The 25106-nt window shown below is 41.7% G+C and overlaps 1 protein-coding gene across 5 annotated transcripts in view; it reads right to left on the bottom strand.

The window, feature by feature from the left end:
* PLPPR1 (phospholipid phosphatase related 1) overlaps window positions 1-25106 on the bottom strand; it is a 167726-nt gene that overhangs the window by 61775 nt on the left and 80845 nt on the right. For all 5 annotated transcript variants that reach the window (XM_040090656.2, XM_058424128.1, XM_058424129.1 and 2 more), the window contains exon 2: window positions 18493-18600. In XM_040090656.2, coding sequence (XP_039946590.1) covers window positions 18493-18555 — 63 coding nt within the window. In that variant the 5' untranslated portion in view covers window positions 18556-18600. The remainder of the gene's footprint in view (window positions 1-18492; window positions 18601-25106) is intronic.

Below are 25106 nucleotides of genomic sequence, written 5' to 3'. Positions count from 1 at the left end.
GCACAATTTTAATTTGGAGGAAAAAAAAAATCACTGGGAGATTTATTTCAACCCCAAAATTTCCAGGCTACTTTCCTCTTCTGAAATGTCATCTGTTTCTCTGATGGCTGGTATCTCTAAACAGCTGATGTGGCTTGAATCACAAAGCAGAGAACCTGCAACTCTACCTGCCCAGTTTGCTCTCTCTGTTAGCGTTAAGCAATGAAGCCCACAGACTGGCAGACGGAGCCTCTCCTAGAAGCAAAACCCAGTACAAACCAGAACTGCAGCTCCCTCACTTTCCTGTTAGTCTGCAACATCTTGCAGAGGCCTTAAATGTGGCAATGCCTTGCAGGCACAGGTTCGGTATGTTTATGGGGTTTGTATCAACATAAAACAATGAATCTTAAAAATCCAGTATAGTCAGTTCTTTCCTAAGTGAATTAATTGGGCAACATGGGATCTACTATTGGAGTTTCAGTAAATATACTGTATCAAAAAAAAAAAAAAAAAAAAAAAAAAAAAAAAAAAAAAAAAAAATCAGTTCCAGTATTTTCTGATGGAAATTCCTGATGTGTTTGTATTTATTTTTTTTTGTGCTCCAGTACCTTTGTGATGAACTGCTGTGTCCAGAGAAAGCCTCTAAGACCATGGTATCAAGGCAGTGCAGAATTCATGCACAGAAGAGAGAAAATTAAATCTAACCGTACTCTAGCAACACTGACTTTATCATGTCCTTAGATGATTGTTCTGTTGCCTAGTTCTTCCAGGTATAAAAGCTTTCCATCTGAGTTGACAACCATAGAGCTGATTGGAGCTCTGACTCTTAGTTATTCACAGAACAGCATTTAATAAAATTCCTAATACTTGCATGTGATTCCAAATCCATGCTATTTAATAGAGTAGTGCAGGCTTCCAGTCATTAGACATTGATAAATATAGCACTTACTGCTAAAAAAAATGTATCTGTTGATAACAAGACTGCAGGACTCTTATACCCGTCATAAAAATCAAATAGACAAAGCTTAAAATTAAACAAAGAACAGTCAAAGACATTTTACTTTAGTCTTATTAATATGTGTAATGCATTATGAAATCCATTTTATTTGTCTTCAACATTTTCCCAGCTAAATAGGAAGCTTTTTTTAAAAAAAATTACCACTTGGAATCTTTTTGCTGCATGCAAGTCATGCTTTGCCCAAGGCAATCCTTTAGTACAAGCCTTTTTCACTGGCAGGCAGAGAAATTAAAAAATTAATAATGACTGCTTCATTTTTCAGAACTTGTCATCATCTTGCTATGTAACTTTTAATGCAAGGTAAGGAAGAAGAAAAGACCTGGGGCTTGAAACTTACATAAAATCCCACCAGGTTCTGGTACTCACTTTTTCCCCTTTCACTTAAAGATACCATTGTCTTTTCAATGTGCATGGGATTATGTAACCTAAAAATGTGTATTCTATTTCACCTGTTGAAAGCTGCGTTTTGGGAGATGTTTTATCCTTCTCTCACCCTTCCAGGGTGGGGAGGGGGGGGTAGTTGTCTTCTGATAATGGCCCAGGCATTAAAGCCAGGTGGGGCAGTGTTTCTTATCTCTTTCACCTCCCCTCCATCCTCCAGGGGGACATCTTCTGATAATGGGCCATCAGGGCCCACCAATGACATGACACATTCCATCATCCCATTGTGAGATGCTCCACACAGTGGAGGGGGAGCCAACTGTTCCTAGCTAGATAAAAACTGGCACTGAAGGACAGAAGGGATCAGGTTTTTCCATTGGATTCCCGGAGGAAGACTGGACCCAACTTATCACCACTGGACTTTCTACAGGACCATCTTTACTCCACAGAAGCACATCTGTTACTCCAGGAGGACTTATTTGGACTGCTTCCAACACGCTGACCAACAGGGTGCCAGGGTTTTTTTCCAGGATCTTTGTTTGCTTCCCTGCTTGTTTTTTTGTACTACTACATTTGTATTTTCTAGGTTTTTTTCTTTTTTTTTTTCTTTTTTTTAATATTCCTAGTAAAGAACTGTTATTCTTATTCCCATATCTTTGCCTGAAAGCCCCTAATTGCAAAATTATAATAATTTGAAGGGAAGGGGGTTTACATTCTCCATTCCAAGGGAGGCTCTAGTTTTCCTTAGCAGACAACTGTCTTTCAAAACCAAGGCAGAGTTTGGTGCCCATTGTGGGGCACAAGGGCATTGAGAGAAAAAAGAATAACCATTCTTAAGTGCCTACGTTCTTATGTCCATAGTGTCATGTGGTCTGGCTTACCCTAATTAAGGTGGCATGCGGTGGTGGCCGTCTTTCTCCCATTTGCAGGCCCTTATTAAACATGGGCCCTGTAAGGCCTATAACCAAGGTTACTGTAGCTGTCATCCAGTTTGCTACATGGGTTAACAAGGTGAGGAATTCATGGATTTTTAATTTCCTCTGGAAGGCAGGCACATGGATTCAGGGCTGTCATACATTAACTGTGTGGTTTTGAGGGTATTTTAGCAATGGTACCTACTGTGAGGAAATGACACCGGATGAAATTTTTTCCCGACACTTCACCCAGCTGTTTGGGTCTACCCCAACAGTTTTTGAAGGGTTCAAATCTCTGAATGTTAATGATATCATACAGTGGCTGGGGTTGCTGGTATGCCTGTTCTGTTCAGCATTTAGAGATAAGGGAAGACTGACCTGGATAACCACCCTGATACCTACCCTAGTGAATAAGGATACTGCCCCACAGCCTGAGCCCGTCCCACAGCCTGACTCCATCCCACAGCCTGACTCCATCCCACAGCCTGACCCCGCCCCACAGCCTGAGCCTGTCCCACAGCCTGACACTGCCCCACAGCCTGACCCCGTCCCACAGCCTGAGCCCGTCCCACAACCTGACCCTGCCCCACAGCCTGACACTGCCCCAAAGCCTGACCCCGTCCCACAGCCTGACACTGCCCCACAGCCTGCCTCAGGAATAAATCACCCAGATTGGGTGAAGGAGATAGGTGAGATGCTGAGGGAGTACCTTTCCCCTGTAGTAGCCTCATTAGCCCCAGCTGCTGGGAAACCCTCCCCCTGCCCCGACAAAGGAGAGTCTGATGGTGCAGCAGCAGAACCCACAGACGTTACAACCGTCCAGGTTCCAGCTGAACCACAGGGGCAGCCACAGCCAGCAGCAGTGGCCCCTGTGGAAACAAAGAAGTATAAGGTGAAATCAGAGCACCCAGGCAACAAGGATAAGAAAGGAGGACCCTCACAACCTGCGGGGGAGTCAGAGGTTGAGATCATCACTGAGTCCCTGACATATGAAAGTCTCCGTAATCTGCAAAAAGATCTTGCACGGCGGGGATGTGAGGCTTATACAGCCTGGTTACTTCGGGTCTGGGACCTTATAGGTACAGTAGTGTGACTAGATAGTAGTGAGGCAAGGAATTTGGGACCCTTGACCCAGGACTCAGGTGTGAATCAGGTATTCGTAAGGGAGCCAGGGCCCCTTTCCCTTTGGGAGCGGCTTTTAATGAGTGTACGGGAGAGGTTTGTCCACAGAGACAGAATGCAGGAGCACCATCATAGAATGCGCTGGAAGACCCTTGAGGAAGGGATCCAACAGCTGAGAGAAGTGGTGATATTGGAAGTACTCTTTGGAAGGGGTGGACAGCATGATAATGACCCCGACAAAGTCAGGTGCACAGGGCAAATGCTGTGGAATCTGGCAACTCTAGGACCATCTCAATACGCTACATTCATTGCAACAATTCATCCTGATAACAACCAAGAGACAGTTGTTCTGTAGCCAACAAGCTTAGAAAGTACGAGAGTATCAGTGGCCCAATGCAGGCTCAGGTCTCTGCCGTAGTTAAAGAACTCAAAGAAGAAATGAGAGAGATGAGATAGGAGATGAGGAGGAACAGTTCCCATATGGCAACCAGTAAGGGTTACAGGCCCCAGAGTCAGAGCCCAACATCCCCCAGCTAGAGAGAGAGGGTACACCCCACAAGCTGATCTGAGATTCTTCCTGCATGACCATGGGGAAGACATGGGAAGGTGGGATGGGAAACCCACTTCTGCCCTGGCAGCACAGATGCGTGAGCTCAAGGAGAGAAACACTAACCAAGGGGGTTCCACTAAGATGAAGGTAGCCTCAGCCTCCCATAACCAAGCTCCCAAGTATTACAGAAGTGAGGAGGCTCTGACAGACCCCCTTAAAGGATCCTCTACTATGTATGCCCAGGAAGGGAATAATAACCAGTGCTAGAGGGGCCCTGCCTCTGGCCAGGAAGAGGCATGGGAGAACCAAGTCTTTTGGACTGTGTGGATCTGATGGCCTGGTACATCAGAGCCACAGAAGCTTTGGTTGATACTGGTTCACAGTGTACCCTGATGCCATCAGAACATGGGGGGACAGAACCTATTTCCATTGCTGGGGTGATGGGGGGATCACAGGAACTGACTCTGTTGGAAGCCGAGGTGAGCCTGACCGGGAAGGAGTGGCAGAAACATCCAATTGTGACTGGCTCAGGGGCCCCATGTATTTTGGGCATAGACTTCCTCCAGAACGGCTATTACAAAGACTCTAAGGGACTCAGGTGGGCTTTTAGAATTGCTGCTGTGGAGGTAAAGGGCATTAAGAAATTGAATAGCTTGCCTAGATTGTCAGAGAACCCATCTGCAGTAAGAATCCTGAAAGTAGAAGAGCAACAGGTACCAGCTGCCACCTTGACGGTGCACCGCCGACAGTATCGGACAAATCGAGATGCCATGATCCCCCTCCACAAGATGATCCGTGAGCTGGAGACTCAAGGTGTGGTCAGCAAAACCCACTCACCCTCCAACAGCCCCATCTGGCCTGTGCATAAATCTGAAGGAGAATGGAGATTGACTGTGGACTACCATGCCTTGAACGAAGTGACTCCACCATTGAGCGCTGCTGTGCCAGACATGCTGGAACTCCAGTACGAGCTGGAGTCCAAGGCAGCAAAATGGTATGCCACAATTGACATTGCTAATGCATTTTTCTCCATTCCTCTGGCAGCAGAATGCAGGCCTCAGTTTGCTTTCACCTGGAGGGGCGTGCAGTACACCTGGAACCGACTGCCCCAGGGGTAGAAACACAGCCCCACCATCTGCCATGGACTGATCCAGGCTGCACTGGAAAAGGGTGAGGCTCCGGAGAACCTACAGTACATCAATGACATCAATTGACATAGCAAGAGAAGTGTTTGACAAAGAAGAGAAGATCACCCAAATTCTCCTGAAAGCTGGTTTTGCCATCAAGAAGAGCAAAGTCAAAGGACCTACCGAAGAGATCCAGTTCCTGGGAGTAAAGAAGCAAGGTGGATGGCATAAGATTCCCACAGAAGTCATCAATAAGATCACTGCAATGTCTCCACCAACCAGCAAGAAGGAAACACAAGTCTCCCAGGCTCCATATGTTTCTGAAGGATGCACATTCCTGAGTACAGACAGACTGTGAGCCCTCTCTACCTGGTCACCCACAAGAAGAATGATTTCCACTGGGGCCCTGAACAGCAACAAGCCTTTGCCCAGATCAAGCAGGAGATCGCTCATGCAGTAGCCCTTGGCCCAGTGAGGACGGGACCAGATGTGGAGAACGTGCTCTACTCAGCAGCCGGGAACAATGGCCTGTCCTGGAGCCTTTGGCAGAAAGTGCCTGGGGAGACTTGGGGCCGACCACTGAGATTCTAGAGCTGAAGCTACAGAGGGTCCGAAGCCAACTACACTCCAACTGAGAAGGAAATCTTGGCCGCCTATGAAGGAGTTCAAGCTGCCTCAGAGGTGATTGGCACAGAAGCACAACTCCTCCTGGCACCCCGACTACCGGTACTGGGGTGGATGTTTAAAGGAAAAGTTCCCTCCACTCATCATGCCACCGACGCCACGTGGAGCAAATGGATTGCCCTCATCACTCAGCGCGCCCGCATTGGAAACCCAAATCGCCCTGGGATTTTGGAAGTAATTACAAACTGGCCAGAAGGTGAAAACTTTGGTCTCACAGATGAAGAGGAACAGGAACAAGTGACACGTGCTGAAGAAGGTCCACCATATAAGAAACTGCCAGCCCAAGAAACACACTATGCTCTTTTCACTGACAGTTCCTGTCACATCATAGGGATGAACCGGAAGTGGAAAGCAGCTGTATGGAGCCCCACACGACAGGTTGCACAAGCCACTGAAGAAGAAGGGAGATTGAGTCAACTTACTGAACTCAAAGCTGTTCAACTGGGCATAGACATTGCTGAAAGAGAGAAGTGGCTGAAACTCTGCCTCTACACTGATTCGTGGATGGTAGTCAATGCTCTATGGGGTTGGCTGGACAGGTGGAAAAAGGCCAATTGGCAGCTTAGGGGAAAAGCAATCTGGGCTGCAGATGAGTGGAAGGACATTGCCACTCGGGTAGAGAAGCTACCTGTCAAAGTCCGTCATGTAGATGCCCATGTCCACAAGAGTCAGGGTAATGAGGAGCACCGAAACAACGAGCAAGTAGATCAAGCTGCAAAGATAGAGGTGTCAAAGATAGACTTAGATTGGCAACACAAGGGAGAGTTGTTCCTAGCTCAATGGGCCCATGATGCCTCAGGCCATCAGGGCAGAGATGCCACCTATAAGTGGGCATGAGACCAAGGGGTGGATCTAACCATGGACAGTATTTCTCAGGTTATCCATGACTGTGAGATGTGTGCTGCAATCAAGCAGGCCAAGCGGGTGAAGCCCCTGTGGTATGGCGGGAGATGGTCCAAGTATAAGTATGTGGCAGCCTGGCAGATTGACTACATCACCCTTCCCCAAACCCACCAAGGCAAGCGCTATGTGCTGACCATGGTGGAAGCCACCACTGGACGGTTGGAGACCCACCCTGTGCCCCATGCTAGTGCCCGGAACACCATCCTAGGCCTTGAAAAGCAAATCCTGTGGAGACACGGCGCCCCAGAGAGAATCAAGTCAGACAATGGGACCCATTTCAAGAACAGCCTCATAAACACCTGGGCTAGAGAACATGTCATTGAATGGCTATATCACATCCCTTATCATGCACCAGCTGCCAGGAAAGTTGAACGGTGCAATGGACTACTTAAGACTACCCTGAAGGCACCTGGCAGGAGGACCTTCAAAAATTGGGAAGTGAACTTAGCAAAGGCCACCTGGATGGTCAACACACGAGGCTACATCAATTGAGCAGGTCTTGCCCTGTCTGAACACATGTAAACAGTGGGTGGAGATAAAGTCCTTGTGGTACACATGAAACGTATTGTAGGAAAGACTGTTTAGATTAACCCCACCTCAGGCGAAGGCAGACCCATCTGTGGGATTGTTTTTGCTCAAGAACCTGATTCCACTTAATAGGTAACGCAGAAAAATAAAGAAACCAGTTGTGTACCACAGGGGAACCTAATCCTAAGTGAGAACTGGGTGTAAGGGTTCATTGTGTATAATAGAGTTCATTAATTTAGGTATAATGCAGATAGTAATAGGATAAGGGGTGGATAATGTCTTGGATTTTGTAACCTAAAAAGGTGTATTCTATTTCACCTGTTGAAAGCTGCGTTTTGGGAGATGTTTTATCCTTCTCTTCTAACTCCAGGGAGGAGGGGGGCAGATGCCTTCTGATAATGGCCCAGCCATTAAAACCAGGTGGGGCAGTGTTTCTTATCTCTTTCACCACCCCTCCATCCTCCAGGGGGACATCTTCTGATAATGGCCCATTAGGGCCCACCAATGACATGACACATTCCATCATCCCATTGTGAGATGCTCCACACAGTGGGGGAGGAGCCAACGGTTCCTAGTTAGATAAAAACTGGCACTGAAGGACACAAGGAATCTGGTTTTTCCACTGGATTCCCGGAGGAAGACCGGACCCATCTCATCACCACTGGACTTTCTACAGGACCATCTCTACTCCACAGAAGCACATCTGTTACTCCAGGAGGACTTATTTGGACTGCTTCCAACACCCTGACCAACACTTGCCAGGTTGTATCACTGACTCTGTCAGGGTTTTTCCACAAATTTTTTTTTTTTTTTTTTTCTTTCTTGCTTGTTGGGTTTTTTGTTTTGTTTTGTTTTGGTTTTTTTTAATATTCCTAGTAAAGAACTGTTATTCTTATTACCATATCATAATTGCAAAATTATAATAATTTGGAGGGAAGGGGTTTTACATTCCCCATTTCAAAGGAGGCTCCAGCCTTCCTTAGCAGACAACTGTCTTTCAAAATCAAGACACAATGTTAGCCCCATCAAAACAAATGGAAATATTCAAAGCTATTTGCTATGGCTATTTGTCATGACAAGGTTTGGATATAATTAAAGAGTAATCATGTCTGAACCTGGATTTAACATTACTATTATTCTTCTAGATGCTCATTTAACAACATAGGACAGTTTAATCTCCTTCTTATTAAACCAAGTCGTACTAAACCACGGCCCAGCAGCAGGAGTCACGAAGGTGCACACATGGCTTTTATAGGGAGCTGAATAGTGGACAGTATGGAAAGAAGTGCAGTGGGAATCACTTCAGGATGCAGGTATTAGGAAAAGGCAGCACAGAAATACAGCTCACTGTGTTCACAAAACAGAGTGAGATGTCAAAGCTTGAATAGGAATCTTTTTCTAACATGTTGGGTTCTAAAATATTGAACGTGGACAAGGAAATCTACATGCTGACTACTGGTAATCAACATGCATTTTCCTAGTGGGCATGCCAATACCTAGGTGAAATTCCTGCAAGAAAAACATCCTGGGCAGGCAAAATGGGATTCCAACTGCACACAGCTATGAAAGTAAAAAAGGAAGTACTTTTTAATGTGATTAATTTCTTTATTGCTTTCTGCTACCCATTCTCTTTTTAGCTGCTTTCTCCCTTCTTTTTCTGTCATTGGGCCTAGATTCCTTTTCTTTCACATGAGGTTGCATCACTTTATTAGAAAGAATGTTAGGACAAGTGTTTTCCTATGAGGATACTCAAAAACTAACCAGGTTGCTAGTAAGACAACTGGAAAACTCATCTGGACAAGGCCCAAAGGAACTTCACCCAGCTGCTCTTTTTCTGAGCTGCATCATGCCTTGAGACCCACAGAGAACCTTTCTCCCCATAATCATTCTATGAGTCTATGACCTTTCTTTTTAACTCAAAGGAGTAAAGACTTGGGTTTATTATTCATTTGGTTGACCCTGGCTGCCCTTCTTGTCCAAATACATCTAGTCTGAGTTTTTTTCAAGTCCCAAATTGTTTTACTCCTTTCTACAGAAAGATGTTTTCAGCAAGAACGAAAAAACCTGAAACTGAACATGTTAAACCAATGCTGCTATTTATTCGTGTGATACCAGTACTGTACAAACCACCTCTATTCCCACAATTCGATCAGTTTTAGAGTTTCAGTATGTTTCCCATCACTGTAGGAGAGCTTAACTGATTTTTGTTTTGGCTGGTTTAAATAAGATCATAAAGATCCTTAATAACTACTGACCTAGCTAGCTGCGTGTCAAATATTATCACAACTATAAAACTTGTAAAAGTACAATCTGCTATCCAATCTATTTGAAAAGGTAATTCACTCCATTATAACTGGAATCTTACATTGGTCAGGCTCTAATAAGAAACTAGACTACATTTATGCAGTACCTTTACACAGTACATTTACAGATATTTTTGCTATTATTTTATTAAAATGCAGTGTTGAGACTACAGTAAATCAAATAGAAACTCAATCAATAGTTCCACTGTGAAAAAGTAACGCAAACTATTTTAAAGCCTATCTCATCTTATTCTCTCCATGAAGCATGCAAAACTTGCTAAGAGTTTTGAGAAACCAAGCAGTCTATTATATATGGTATAAACTAAATAAAGGTGGTATTAATTTAATACTGTTGTACATCTGCACATAATAATCACACATTAAATTTTTGTGCTTTATTTAAGCACATAACAAGTATTGATAGAGGATTAGTATTACTATAAGAGCTCCTGCCAGATATCCAAAGTCTAAACTCCAGAAGCTGCAATGAACAATAGATTATTGATTTTGGGGATAGACATACAGTATTTGATAGATGGGAGAAGGAAACACAGAAATAATTTGGCCATTATAAGACAAGTGTAGTTATCCTTTAAGTTACAGAATGCACTTTAATGAACGCATGAGAAAACTGACAGCAACTCTAGCAATAACTACATCATTATTTCCAAGTTGCTTTGGAAGCATATTTTTCAAAGGCCTCATCAATAATTACTCTAGTAACATAAAAAGTTAATAATGCCCTAGAACTGTAAAAATTGACAAATTATTCAAATGCATTTTAAACCCATCCAGTCACATGGTTTCTTCCATTCATCTCCTGTGTTTAGGTCATAAAGGAAATGATAAGAGAAAGAAGTGCACAGCAGGCTTTGGAGTATGGGTTCTTTGGGGCTCTTTGTACTGACCCTCTGCAAACAAGCAGAATCTCTGCTGGCAGAGGTCACAGCCATCCATGGGACTCTCAGGATGTGTAATCTGATGTAGATCTTAATCCCAATGGGTGCTGTAAAACATGTCACTCAAAAGAGTTACACACCATTATGAACACTCATTTGGTTTATTGAACTGTGAAACAACTCCTTAAAAATCTACTATGTTCTCAGTAAAATATTGATCAACCATGCACATAACAACCATTTCTAAAAGTCTACCTGCAACAAAAATCTTGACCATTAAATCACTCTGTTTCAAGACAAAGATGCATCTTAACTCATAATTCTTTAGCTTGAAACTGGAGTGTTCCAAGAAGACCTAATACAATTTATCACTGTGAATTTATACAGATATCCTAAATCTGACCCTAGCCTGAACTTCTGAATCAGAAGTATTATTTTAGGCATGGCATCAAGCTGAAAGATAATCCATCAAGTCTCATGAACTCTAAAATGGAGAGTCAATCTGTCACCATTGTTGCAAGCACACACCATCATAAGTAATAATTTGATGTGTGTTAAGACTTGAGCACCCATTTAACATCACACACATAAGATGCAACAACTCTCAAAGGATCAGTTTCTACTGTCTCACTTATTTCTTGCAAACACATCTGTATTGATCCCTTTTCATTCAGTCTCTTCAACAGCTCCAGTAAGCAGTTGCCACAGTTGTGACAAAATGACATGTGCAAGCCTACCTGTGTAAAAAGCATATGATCTGACTTTAGGAATGGGATCTGCAAAGTACTTGCACTGTATCTACCACCTCACAGAAACCCACATATTGTGTCCTGTGTATTTTCACATTGCTGTCTATTCCAAGCCTGGTTAAAGCAGCTCAGTCATTATTGGAAATACCTTCCAACTTAGAAAGCTTTAAATCTAGCTTGCAGAGTTCTGCACACACAGAACATCTGCATGAAGACTGCATGGTTCATAACCCCTTTTCTCAAAGATTTACACAATCTTTCCGATCAGTAGTTTTTCTAGCAAAAATCTACTAAAGCAATGTTGTTTTTTTAACTGACAAATGAGAAAAATGCTTTTGTACTTCAGAACCAGAGCAAATCCGACCTCCCTAACTGCTAAGAATTTAAAAAAACCCTGTACAATTCCTTCCCTTAGAAACCTGATTAAACAGAGCAATGTATTATAAATTACAATAGATCTCAAAGTGTTGGCTAACTTCTAGGCACAATGTAAACAGGTAAAGTAATTTGTTCACAACATTTTCCTCTACTAACAAATGCTTCCCCCCCCCCCCCCCCCCCCCCCCCCCCCCCAATTTATTACTGAAAAAGGCAAAGAACTTTTGGTACCTCTAATTCCTTCCTGGAAAAGTCTACCAGATTCATTGGTGGAAACTCTCAGATGTTATTCTGGTTGTCAAATGGATTATTTGCAATGGAAAAATTTCAGGATTAAAGGAAAGGATAAAAAAAAAGCTTCACATGTCTGCAAGCAGGAATACAAGCCTTCTTTCACTTATGTTTAAAAGAAAAATTCATTAAAACACCTAATTTCTCATGGCAGTCCCTTAATGTTAATTTTAAGAGGTCCTCAAGAAGCTAAGGAGAATCAAATAATAATCAGATTTATTTCACAGTGCCTATTTTGGCCAAGTGTTTTCTGTGCTTTCTGCCTAAGAGTTAAACACTTAGAAGGGTTTTTTTTTATAGTCAGGTAATATGAAAGCTGCTTAGCAATTCAGCAGAACGAGTCCAATGTGCAAAAGACACCTATTAACTGAGGTTATGCCAATTTTCCAATATGGAGTTATGTTACCTGGAACAAAGGAGGTATAAGGAGGATGAAGAAAGCAAATGCTGAGGAATGACTGGCAAATGGGGAACCTAAAGAGATTTTTAGAAAGAGCAACAAGGAGAAACAGATACATATGCTGAATGAGTAAAATCAAAAACAATGAATCTCAAGAAATGGAAGTGACTGAAGCACAGGGATTATGCAGAAGCATCACCCTGCTACAAGAGGAGCCCCTCCGAATTTGCACAGCATCTGTCAGCACCAATTCTTGCAGCCTAAGCGGGGATCTAATGGCAGGCAGTTTATACAACACCAGCACATGACACGTCCCTCAGGGCACTTTGTCCTCACAGCATCCCAGTGGAGCAGCACGGCACATCTAAGCATGGCATAGATGGAGAAGGAAGGAACAGAGTCACTGAAGGCTGCAGCTGTTTGGAAGTTAGTTCACCTTGGGTTGCTTTTTCAGTTAAAGGTTATGTTAATGTTAAATTCTGACCAGATTTATTTTGCACTCTCTCTAGGAGAACTGGATATTATCTGGACAAAAATACTGTATTTTGAATGTCCAAAATTGCAATCCTATGTCTCTATGTCCTTTATGCAATTTTAATGATATTATTAAAGCTCTAATGCAACCAGCAAGCTTTTATTATGAGAGAAGTGACTCTTTTTTAAAAAATAAACAAACAAAAAATTACTTCCAGTACATTCAATGTCTCTTACAAATGTAATTTTGATGACTAGAGCAGACATAAGAGGTCATTACATACCCCTCACATACTAGAAAATTAGAGGGCACCAGCCAGCACGCCCAAATGTACAAAGCCTTTTTAATTTTCAGAACACCCAACCAAGAAATTGTAATAAAACAAGTGCCACATATGTCTCAACTGTTGTAAATTCACTGAGTTTTTCACATCTCCGCAAGCCCTGCTGTGATGCTCATAACAAACAGAAGTTCAAGACTCACTTGTCTCACTCGCACAAATGATTTCAGTATTGCAGAAGTTCTCCCGCTACTCTGTCGTTCAGCTGTTGGCTTGACTACACGAAATACTGACAGAAAAATGTATGTGGGCAAGGGGAAAAAAAAAATGCTTTCCTTCAGTGCTTCTGTAAATTGAAACTTTTTAAAAAATTATATTTGAACTGATATTTGAAGATTATTCAATCTGTCCAAACATAAAACAGCAAAAAGTAAAGGAAAATGTACCTCACTGTAGAAACAGAAATCCTGTGATGCTATAGCGTAACTACAGTTCAAATCCAAGATTGTATCAAAATAAATGTAAGACTAGAGCTTTTGGTTTTCAAATTTTTTATTTTATTCACTTGGGGGAATGGGAGAAGATATTTTCTATATAAAATCCTCAGTCCTTTGCAATGTCCTATATATCGGGTTGTAAAGAAGAAACAGTTTCCACTTCACCCGCAAAAGCTTTCCTGAGGGCAGAAAAATGGATTTAGTGTGAAAAAGTGGGATTTCAGGTTACAGAATTTAGAGATGTGCAATGTTTTAAGTTTTAATGGTGTTACATATTTAAGTCTGTCCCTATTACCTTGTCAAAGTCAGGATTACAATCCACAATGAAGCACAATGAAGAATATAATTGGTCATATATCGAGGCCTTTTGGTAGTCAGTAATAACTATTTGATCAATTTAAGACAATTTAATTACATTTGGTCCCAGAAAATTTTACTGTTTTCATATGCAGATGCACACCTCAGATGTGCTCAACTCCTTCAGGAGTAACTGCACTTGAAAATAAATCCTTAGACAACTCCCTGAAACAACTCAAGCCCTCAGGCCTCAAGCCCTCAGGCCAGGACTTCTAGTGTGAGGAGGAGGAAAAAGAAAGTAAAAAATGCCTCATCAGCAGAAATTCCAGACCAAATTTCTCCTAGAGAGTCATTACCATCCTAACTCTTGTTGAGAGGAGTGTTTTCTTTGCAGGAGGAAAAGGATACTTCAAAAACCACTGTTCAAACAGACACAATGGCTCTGAAGTTGCTCTCATGCCTTCCCCCTGAAGTCATGCGTAGTTGTGGGGATGCTGTTTACTCAACAGTATGAAACTTTCCTTCCAACATCTATTTGCTATAGATGCAATTACCACATTGCCTTGCACTTCCTGTCACTAATGATAAGCATCAAATAGGCTGCAAAAGCAAGGACAACACTCTGACCTTTCAGATTCAAAGCCATACAGGACTCTCTCCTAGAAAGAGAGCCTGAGTTTTCTCCTAGAAGCTGATTGTCAAAATGAGATGAACAAAGAAAGGGCAAGAGCAGAGAGCATGGAAAACAGCTGGATGAAGACCTCAGGGTAGCTCACCAGTCCCACAGGAAGGGGACTGGGATTTGCCAGGCATTACACTTCTCCCACTTCTATCCCTGGCACTGCCCAGACCCCAGGGACCTTAGTTGTTCTGACAATTTATTCTTCATCTGTAGAAAACTGGCTGTACTTTCATGTACAAAACACATCTGCCAGTTATGACTGCACCTTTCCCTGACTTCAACCAGCACACACATAGATGGTCCATGAAAGGATGTAACACAGCACTCCTTGGATCAAACCTTGTAAAGTGGGATAGCAAAATAATGGCATAGCTGTGCTGAAATGTTGTTATAGATGTTTTTGACACTGCACCTAGCAGGTGAAGGAGGGAGAAGATGCCCCACACAGAGCTTCGGTAAACAAAGGCCACTGTTGGAGTCCAGGGCATTCCTTTGGTTGCCCTGGAGGGTCAGGGACCTGGGCAGGGGGGTCTGGGACCCCAGCCCAGAGCCCAGAGCTCAGAGAGACACTGGATTTGATTTCAGTCCATGGGAGAGGCTTCTTGCACTGCAGGAAGCATTGCAGGCCACAAGAGTGTAAAAATAGTAGTTTAGTATATCACAGGGTGAAAAAACAGTGAGTTTGGGATTCTTGGCATTGAAGTGAATGGGGCAAGATGGAGAATCTGGGGCGTTGTCCCTTTCTTCTTCCTTCTTGTTCCCTCACTCCATTTCTGCAGTGACGTTGGCACAAAGTAGTTAGTGAGGATTGGGTCAGAGTAAAGATGACCTTTTTAGTAATAGTGATAGACATTGGTAATAAATAGTAAATAAAGAATACGTGGCAATTAGTATAAAAGATAAGGACAGCCCAGAGACGGGGGGAGTCACCAGATGTCCAAGCCGCAGCAAACATCTTTCGGACACTGAGAAAATTGTAAGATAAGAACTAATAAACGAATCATGTAACCTTGAAGACTCCGTCTTTTCCTGCGTTTGGCACAGAGCTTTGCAGAGGGCCAGAACTCTAAGACCACCTGAATGCCGGGGAATTTAAGCTCCTAAAAAGGAGCCCCCGACAGGCCACCATAAGTGAAAAAAGAAGAACGTGGGAATTTTCCTCCTGTCACCCCAGACACCGCTTCTCCTACTTTCTCTTAGGCTTGCCTGCCATCCATGAGACCACTTTAGTGATCAGTTCTGGCCATCAACAAATCCTCACACAGCTGCTGTGCACTACTGGCATTTGTTGGGATAGGTCCAGAGCATATCAAAAGCAGCTCTGCAGCCTTTGCTGCATGCACTGGGTCCATCACTGACTCCAAAGAGCTCTGGAACCTATGGAGTAGGGCATATTTGCACTACTATTTAACATCTTCCAGGAAGCTGTTCGCAAAGGAGGTAGGGAGAAGGAGAATCTTAGTCTCCTGCACATCCTAGTTAATTGTTTTTCTGTTTAACAAAATGTACTGCACCAAACCTTCACAGACATTTGGTGACAAATGGCAGCCTCTTATAATGACACCTCTTATAATATAATAAAGAGTCGTCCAGAAAGCTGCCTGCAATATTTGGGAGAGGAACTCAGATTTGACCAGTGGATCAAATTTAGTTTAATGATTCTCTATTTAGCCTTTAAATCCACTCATAATGTGACATTGTATTTCCAATTAGGGAATGGAAATGTTGATTAAATATTTCTGTCATTTCAGATTAGACATCACATGTTATCTCTTTATTATTAAAACTTTCATATTTTCAACCTAAAAAGGGATTTGTAGAGTCAGGCACAGAGCTTAAGTTTTTGTAATGTGCCATGCATCTTCAGGTCATGTTCCATAATAAACAACTACTACAAGTTAGTTCAGTGGGAAAAAAATAAAAACTAGAATAATGGCTAGAACTGTGTTATATTTATACAGACTGAAGCATGACAGTATTTAAAGTGTCCAAAGTCCTTGTGACACCTCATTTCTACCTCTGCTACCACAGTTTCATGAAGGCACACTGCAGAGTAGGCAGTTAGCAAATAGCTACTGGCAGGGCATCAGACATGACAATTAGGGCTCAGTATTATTTTCTTAAGAGCAAATACCTCAAAACTTTTAATCAGAGGACAAGATTCCAGTGGGGGAAGCAGCACATTCTGGGGAACAGGCCTATGATAATTTTTACTGACTATCTCTTTTCCTGTTATGGTCAGCTAGCATGGCTGCTGCTGGATTCTTTTCCCACAGAAAAACATTGTCAGAAAAGCAGGCAACATTATTTTCAGCTGTACTGCTTTTCACAGCAGCAGCAAGGTGTCACACTGCTAATCAATTTTCATAGTTGCTTCAAAACAACAAAAATAGGGTCTGTCCTAACCCAGGTAATCCAGCACGGGGCTTGGTGTCTGGGGCAGCACCTCTGAAAAAAAAAAGCATTTACTTTAGTCTCAGAAACACAACAGTGGGAAAGAACACCACCTCCAGTGTGCCTTTAGATTTACAGGGACTTTTCAGATGGAATGACTACTATCCATCATATCTGTACTCCCAGCAGGAAATTAGATTTCCTGATGTTTAATGCTACAATGCTTGACACAAGTCTATGAATTTGTAGTCCCAGTAGTGCTACGTTAAAAGTCTATACTGTGGACAAAGCAGAGAAGACAATTTTTATCAAACGTAGCAGAGAGAACATCTTTTCAGACACTACCTCTCTGGTTTTGACTGATTTTTAATTTAATGTTGTATTTTAATCAGCAAATCAACTATGTGAAAGGACAAGGAATGTACGTTTATGGAGCAAAAAATCCTCATGGCAGTCTTGTCTAGAGGAGGAATAATTTATGTCACTGTCATAGTGACAACCAGGCCCATCATTCATTTCTTTAAAGGACTAAAAGTATTCAGAGTTGCTTGTTTAGCAATAAATTTGAGAGATCTCATTCCTGATTGTTTTTATTGGGTGTTTTTCTGATTGAACTTCTGCTTTTCACTCCTTTTTACCCTTTCTTTCTCTAGCTGGTAGAATAAAGCAGTGACCCATTGTCTCCATCAGAACAGCAATTAATCCTTTGACAGTTCATAGCATTTCTCTTATGGTAGAGCTCAACTTTCCTCAGAACTTGGGCCAAAGTATGGGGATTCCATTCAAGCTACATCAGACAGGTGGCTCTGAAGGTGGTTATTTACAGGCAGTTATCTCTTTTTTGCTATCTAAATCTGATGGAAGCTTTCATCCTCCCTGGGGACACAGAGTTGCTTCCCTTGCCAGGAAAACTGTCCCAGCCTTATAGGCACCAGCTGAACAATCATGGATTTGAATAATGAACGTTGGCAAGTCTATCAGTGTTAGGCTAAGTAAAAGAAGATCCACAAACTGCCAATTATATGGTTTAAAATAAAAACCCACCACACCAACTGCCTTTAACATAGACATGGAGCATTAACTGCAGATTCACTGCTAGACAGTTCTCAGCCCTTGTGCTAGCCAAGCTTCTTCATCACACTTAAAGGTCAGGCATGCATCATCTACATTTTATGTTCCACCTGAACTGAAATCAGAGCCTAGTGTTGTTTCCCAAGCCCATGAAACATCAGATTGTGAGATCAGAAGTTTCCTTGAATGAGTTTAAGTCCCTGTGCAGCACAAAGATGGAGAGAGGTCTGAGGAAAGGTTGGGAAGATGAGCAATCACCTGCTGGTGACCTACACCTGCAGCTATTGCCCATTCTCTGCCAAGTACCACAGGACTAGCCAGAAAACCAGAGAGAGAAGTCTTGGATACACAGTGTCTCTACTTGTTCTTGCATGCTTGCATCTGAGATCTGGGCAACTCATGCAGGACTTTTTTCAGGGGGATCTGCTGGCACTAAGTATGAAGATGGATATCTATGTGATCAACTAAGACAGCATCCTTTGCTACCAAAAAAATGGCTAACAAATGACTTAATTCCTACAGAGAAGAGCTGCCTTCTGCGTAGGCTTGGCAACTGAAGGCTACACTCACCTCAACAAAGATGAAGCAGGGGATGATGGAATAACTTTTCTGGGTATTGTTTCCTAAAGCCATTTCTTATCGCACTTCTTGGGGAGGCACTGTTCAAAACTTTATATCCTGAAAAAGAAAAGACAGAGGTATTTCAGTATATTTCACATTTTTGCAAGCTCCAAAATGAGGTTCATAACACAGAGCACTGACCTAATAGACCAAGGACACAGACTACAAAGAACATCAAAGTATAACTGTGTACAAAATACCCTGAGAAAGCTCTCCCTTTGCAACACAAAAGAAGGGACAGACATAGGTTACAAGTTACATCATGTACAGATCAAAGGGTGATAAGGAGCACAATACTTTTCCCAAGCAAAAAATTCTTCCTCAGAATTGTAAAACCCAAATTTTAGCCCACTGACCTGCCTACAGTGTGTTTTAAACAACGAGATTTTGGTAATTTACTTGTAAACTTTCATTTTAAGAGACAAGCTTACAGTACACTAACTTACATGTGATCATAATGTTTATCTGTATAAATCTGCTCAAGATGACAGCATGTGTTATGCACAAAATCTCACAACCTGTAACAAGCAAATACAAGAAAAACACAATGAAGACTTGGGCCCTTTCTGCAAAGCCTTTCTGTCCTGAGAAATTCATACATTTAACACACCAAACTCTACACACTTAGCATTACTTTGGGCTAATTGCTATTCTAATTAACATAACCTTGTAACACTGTACTAAGACACTCTTTTTCCACGAAAAATAGAAAAAGCAGAGAAAAGACTAACACAAAGAAATTTTACTGACAGTGTGTGTCGTTTTCTGCACACATGAGGCAACACATCAAGAAGCTAAGTTTGGTTTAAATGCATATACAGGGAGTTACAGAGTAGAAGGGAAGGTGGAGCTGAAAAAGCAGTGTGTAGTCCAGAGATGCTACCAAGCCAGGTGCAGGATTGCACAAAGCATGAGACACAGGAGAGAATCAAAATCCTCTGATATCAATTTCAACCTGAGCACATCAAGCGAGAGCACAGATTTAGGTGGGTCCAGCACTGCTTCCAACCTCACAAAGAAACTCTGCCCTGATGACAAACACCTCCATGTGTCAGGGCTAGGGAGGAGGAGGGAGGTGGAAGCTGATGTATTTTGCAGAGGACATTTTGCACAGCATCTTCCTGGGACTCTTTGACCTCATTGTCATCTGGGTGGCAACTCAGGCCTTGGCATATGAAGTTCACATAGGGGTTCACTACTTTCTCAGCAGCTCTCAGCGGGGTTACTTGGAGAAATACCATGATCAGCACAAGTGAGTTCATCTGAGGTTATGATGGAGGAGCTGGATCAGGTGCCAGTCCTTGCCACCTGCACCATGATGCAGGCTCTTGTCTCACCACCTATGAACTTCTTAATGTATTTCTTATCTCAGCTTTTCACAGTTTGACCCAGAGTTATAAAATAGACAATGTATATGACGGATTTAGGCACAGCAGAGCTACCATGATTCCAGTGAAGCCACATTCTGTGTCAAGAATACCTTCTGAACTGCTAACCATTGAGAAATACAGTTTCAGGGCAAACAAAATAGTCAGGAATGTCACCTGTGATGTGCCTCAGACACTCCCATCTTATACTGTATCCCATTCTAAAATACAAATATTCTCAAAACACCTAATTTTCTAAACAGACTTCAACTTTATTTATTGGATAAAATGGGGTTTATCTCAGAAGTTAGCGTCATTGCTTAAAAAAAGACAAGGTAATCCAACCCCATTTGGACCACGGAAAAAAATTTAGTAATTAATTCTTGCACAGCAGTTTTAATACCCCGAGCTCTTTGTGCCATGTGGCTTTGTAACTTCACGAACACATGGAACCTGGTGGAATATCGGGTTAAAGAGTCAGAGTAGCTTACAGAGCATTATTCAATGAAACTTTTCTGTATCTTGGAGATACACTGTCAGTAACTTTGCAAATCCAGTTTTTAAAATGACTTAGCAAAGAGATGTTAATACCTCAGCACCTTCTTGAATCCTTTGCCAGACTAAGGTTAGAAATAACCAAGACTTTCCATACCACTGTACTGTAACTCCAGGCTATGCCTTCAGTTCTGACTGATGCGTTCCTAAGCAAAGCAGAAGGTTGCAAGGCAATCCAAGAATTTAAAAACCTTTCACAACAGATGATTGAAAACAACTGAACCAACCAGCAAAGGAACTGAGGGTTCATAGTCATATAAAACTGCCTGATTTAGCATTAGGGGACCCCGATGTTACAGATGTTTATCACTAGGCCTGTTCCTTTAAGCCTGTTGTGCACCACTGGTTTAAAAAACTGCACTGCCTATGGGAAAGCATTTTACATGCCAGCTTCTCTCCTGTGTGACAACACATTTGTGTCAGGCTTAAGTAGTAAGAGACCAAATGGTTGCATGATCAGCTAATTCCAAGATTGTGGGAAAACCCTCAGCTAGCCAGTGCTTGTCACACCTGGTCTTTTCATCAGGTTACTTGATAAAAGAGTAAAGGGAAGCAAAGGTGCAGTCTTGGTGGGAGCACCATCTTTTGTCTCTCTTCAACTGGCAATGAGTCTAGGATACTGACAGCAAAACACAGATTACAGCAAAGCCCAGATGCTTCAGCCTCCACAGCAGCCAGAGGTGACCCAGTTTTGCTCAAAGAATCATAATAAGATGTAAAAGAAGTTTTAGTAAAAGTCTTTTTCTCTAATCCAGAAAGATCTCTTCACACTGAACAAATTTTTGTAGTGCAAATCCTCTGACCAAAGCAATGGCAGATAAAAGCTATGATATCAGCATCAGCCTTCTCCATTTATTATTTCTATTTTTATCAACTTGACTGAATTGCTAAGGAACTCATGTGAGCACAACTGTAAGAGTCTTTCTAGATACCAGTAGCTGTGACCTTTTCAAACCTGATATGTTACTATGAGAATAGAACAGGTCAAATCTATTCTAACTAATTAGGGACCACTGTAGAGCAAATATTAATAAACTGTAACTCTGGTATTATGAGGTGCTTCCACTCTTAAAATATATACAATCATATAATGCAACATTTGTGAATTAATTAAAAGTAGTTCTCATCTTGCACACTTTACCTCACCTGGGCATTTTCAGAAAGTCCCATATCTACAGTATAGGAAATTATTGTCTGGCATCTCCTGGGAGAACAAGTGGAGAGAATATAAGTAAGTGAATTGAAAACAATGAAAAGGACAGCAGAGAAATAGAGAATACAAGCTGAAGATATTTTCTTGCTGCAGGGATCCATCCAGGGGAATAGCTTTTAGAATGTCCCATTCAGGTATGTTCTAAGCCTTTTATGTGAGCATGAGGCAACAGCAAGAAGGAAATATCTAGGGCAAACTAGCATTCTCTGGGCCTTTATATTGTAAGTTTTTGCAACAGACACATTCAAGAGCTGTTCTGTGTGATCAGACATCAAACCAGTTAATTTGTGGTCTATTCCTCCGGAGACAGTAGTCAAACCTATGGTTTTTTAAGCCATGTCTTGCGTTGGTAGGAAGAGAATATGAACAATATATTTCACATATTGCCTGTTGATATCTGGGAATCAGTGGAAAATACTCAAATCAACAATCCAGACATGCTAACAGGCCCTGTTCATCATAGTTTTCAACTATGTTTCAGTTAATCAGAATCAATGCATATTTGTTTTGCAGTAGCTCAGAAACCACCAGTATCAAATCCAGGAGCTGCCCGACAAACCACAGCAGCAGCAAAGCCACGTGTGGATACCACCTCACAGCAGAATCCCAAATTTTCTCTGACCAGAAGTCAGGGGGGTGACCACTAGTCATTTGGTACCAGGATGTGATGCAAACACAAAAAAATGGATTTCTGTCTCTTAATTTCATGATCTTTTCAGCAGCAGCTAACACTGTTCCAAAACAAGGTGTAAATATTTTACTAGAAGGAACACCAACTATTTCTGGAACAATGTAAAAGATAGTTGAAACATCAGTATTTCCTTGTAATTTATTTGAACCTTATGTTAGCAATTTGCAAACCTCTGTTGGAAATTGGCTTCAAATTATAAAGATCTTTACTCTGATTAAAATAAGAATTCTGTTTACAAGTAAAAAAATATCACCAAAACCTCTGCACCATTCCACCAACGATCAGTCTGCCCAACTGAAACACAAATTGCCTATGTCAAACCCCCATTTAATTAAGGAAACAAATTAAAATGAATGCTGCTGCTAACAATGCTTATCCAAACTTTGGCAAAGAACTGTTTCTTTATAATCACTATATTATACTATCTCTTACAGATCTCCTGTAAAGCAGGGTTCTCTGTTTCCTGGGAGGGGGGTGGGGGGGAGCAGTTGTTGCAATTTGCCAAACATCACACAATGACTCAATGTATAGGCTGAAGAGAAACATTTTTCTCAGACTCCTGTCAAGCACTCTGTCCACTTGATAACACAGTCTCTGTACTTCAAATGTGCTTGTTAATTCCTGCAAAAGACCCACATAATCCTCACTGAACATTTTAGGAATACAGGTTTCCCTGACCTGCTTGCTGTTGGAACCAGCAGAACACACACTGCAACCTTACAAAACAAGGGCTGATCAAACACACCCCGAGATGTGACAGCCTCACATTCTCTTTTTGTAACTTCACCTGACATGTCTAAAGACACCACATTATCCCAGTGCAATCTCTGCATGAACATGCCTGTAATTCTGCATAGGTTGCAACAGCACAATAGAGGGTTAAAATATTTTCCTCAGAGCTCTCTTCCACGTAAACAAACCAATGCACCAAAAAAAGGCTGAAGGAGTAAAAAGTAAGATTTTATGGCAAAAAGCAGTCAGTACAAGTACAGACTTTTTTTACTGTTTTCAAAGTAACTGAAACCACAGTGGTGGCATGAATCACTCAAAAAACCAAACCATTTGACAAAAAGCACAAATGGCTTTGTGGCATAAGATCTGCTTGTCTACCGTGCACTGACAAAACAATGCAGACCACTTCCCTGAAAACAGTAAAATTAATAAAATAACATCATGGCTGCAACAATTAGAAGGTACCTGGCACTCAGTTCGCTATTTCAGTGGCCCACAATGCGCTAATTTTTACCTACAAATGAGAGAGTTATCCTTTGGATCATGTTGCCCTTGAGGAAGTGTGTCCTACCAACAGTGGGGCTTGGCAAAGAGAGAAGACACTTGCTTATATCATCAGAGAGCCCTTTACGTATTCACTGTGAACTGAGAGGCAGAAAGCCAACCAACACCATGGCCACTAGACCAGTAACATGGTGTCAGACTGGAGAAACTGTTTGTCCAAACCTGAATGTCTGAGTCGTATTTCATCTTTAGCTGTTAACTGTGAAATTGTCTAGTGGCTGATCATAAATAAATGTGTGCTAAGTTTCAGGCCTTGGCAGGTGGCTGTCTCCAAAAGCACTCCTGCGTAAGCACATAATGTCCCACTTTGCCAGAAGACTGAAAAGAGGAGCTAAACTGGTAAAGTAGAAGCTCAGTTTACTGAATCTAGATCTCACCTCAGGATACAATTTACTATAAAGTCTCCTGGTTTCTGCCAGGAGAACTATACCATTCAATAGATACACCATTCAAATAAATTGCTCTTTTACTTCTGATTGGTTAAAACTCCATTTATCTTTGGGTATTTACAGCAATAAAATAGCAGATGTGGTCAGCATTAAAGTAACCCTTCCTATACATAAAGGATTTTGAATTACAGACATTAGTTATATGATTAGTTTAATGAAAATATAGCAGGCTATCATTCCAAAAGTAACATAGTTGAGATCCAGAACTGCAACTGATAGTCTTAATTAATCATGGGTTTGAGATATATACTCTGTTTATGCTAAATCACCATTGTAAACTGTCGCACAAGAGTTCTATGTTCACTGTCTCATTTGCATAACTCACAAAAAAATAATCAACACCATTTCTCATTTGCACCTGACCATCTTGCAAGACTCTGGCTGGAAACCAATGATGTCTCTGATATTTGGGATACTATCATGAAGGGCTTGTGACTGAATTTCACTCTCTGAAATCAAGTCCATTCCACTTGTGACCCCCCCATGCAAAGCACTGAGAGGCATTGAGGAAACTGAACAATTTCAACAGGAGAAAACCAGCAGTCCCCACCTCAGGCTCTTAACTGGTGAAGAAAAGGAGGGAGATATTTAAGGGAAAGAAGAAAGCAAAAGACAACTTCAAGAATACAGAGGGTAACAATGTAATGATGCAGATGAGAGGAAAATCAGATGAGCTACAGAAAAAACTCCTATGGGATGTGGGGCAGAGAGGAAAACAGACCATAGCTTATCCCAGTGACGAAAAACCACAAGACTGAAGATTTTGTCTACCAATACAACAGGCTCTGGAAAACACTGCACCCTTACCTTCCCAAAAACATCAGGATTTTACAGAAGATATTTTAATATTATTTTAAAATTATTAAAATGCTATATTATAAGAAAAAAAAAATCAAAGACATTTTCCTCATTCAGAAAATTTGTACTTTACACCAGAAAACTGGTTTTTGTTTTTTCTTTGCAAAACCTCCTTAGCTAACTGTCCTACTGAA

This window comes from Hirundo rustica, chromosome Z (assembly GCF_015227805.2).
Source record: "Hirundo rustica isolate bHirRus1 chromosome Z, bHirRus1.pri.v3, whole genome shotgun sequence".
In the NCBI taxonomy this organism is placed as follows: domain Eukaryota; kingdom Metazoa; phylum Chordata; class Aves; order Passeriformes; family Hirundinidae; genus Hirundo; species Hirundo rustica.
This window is presented reverse-complemented; position numbering and strand designations above follow the sequence as displayed.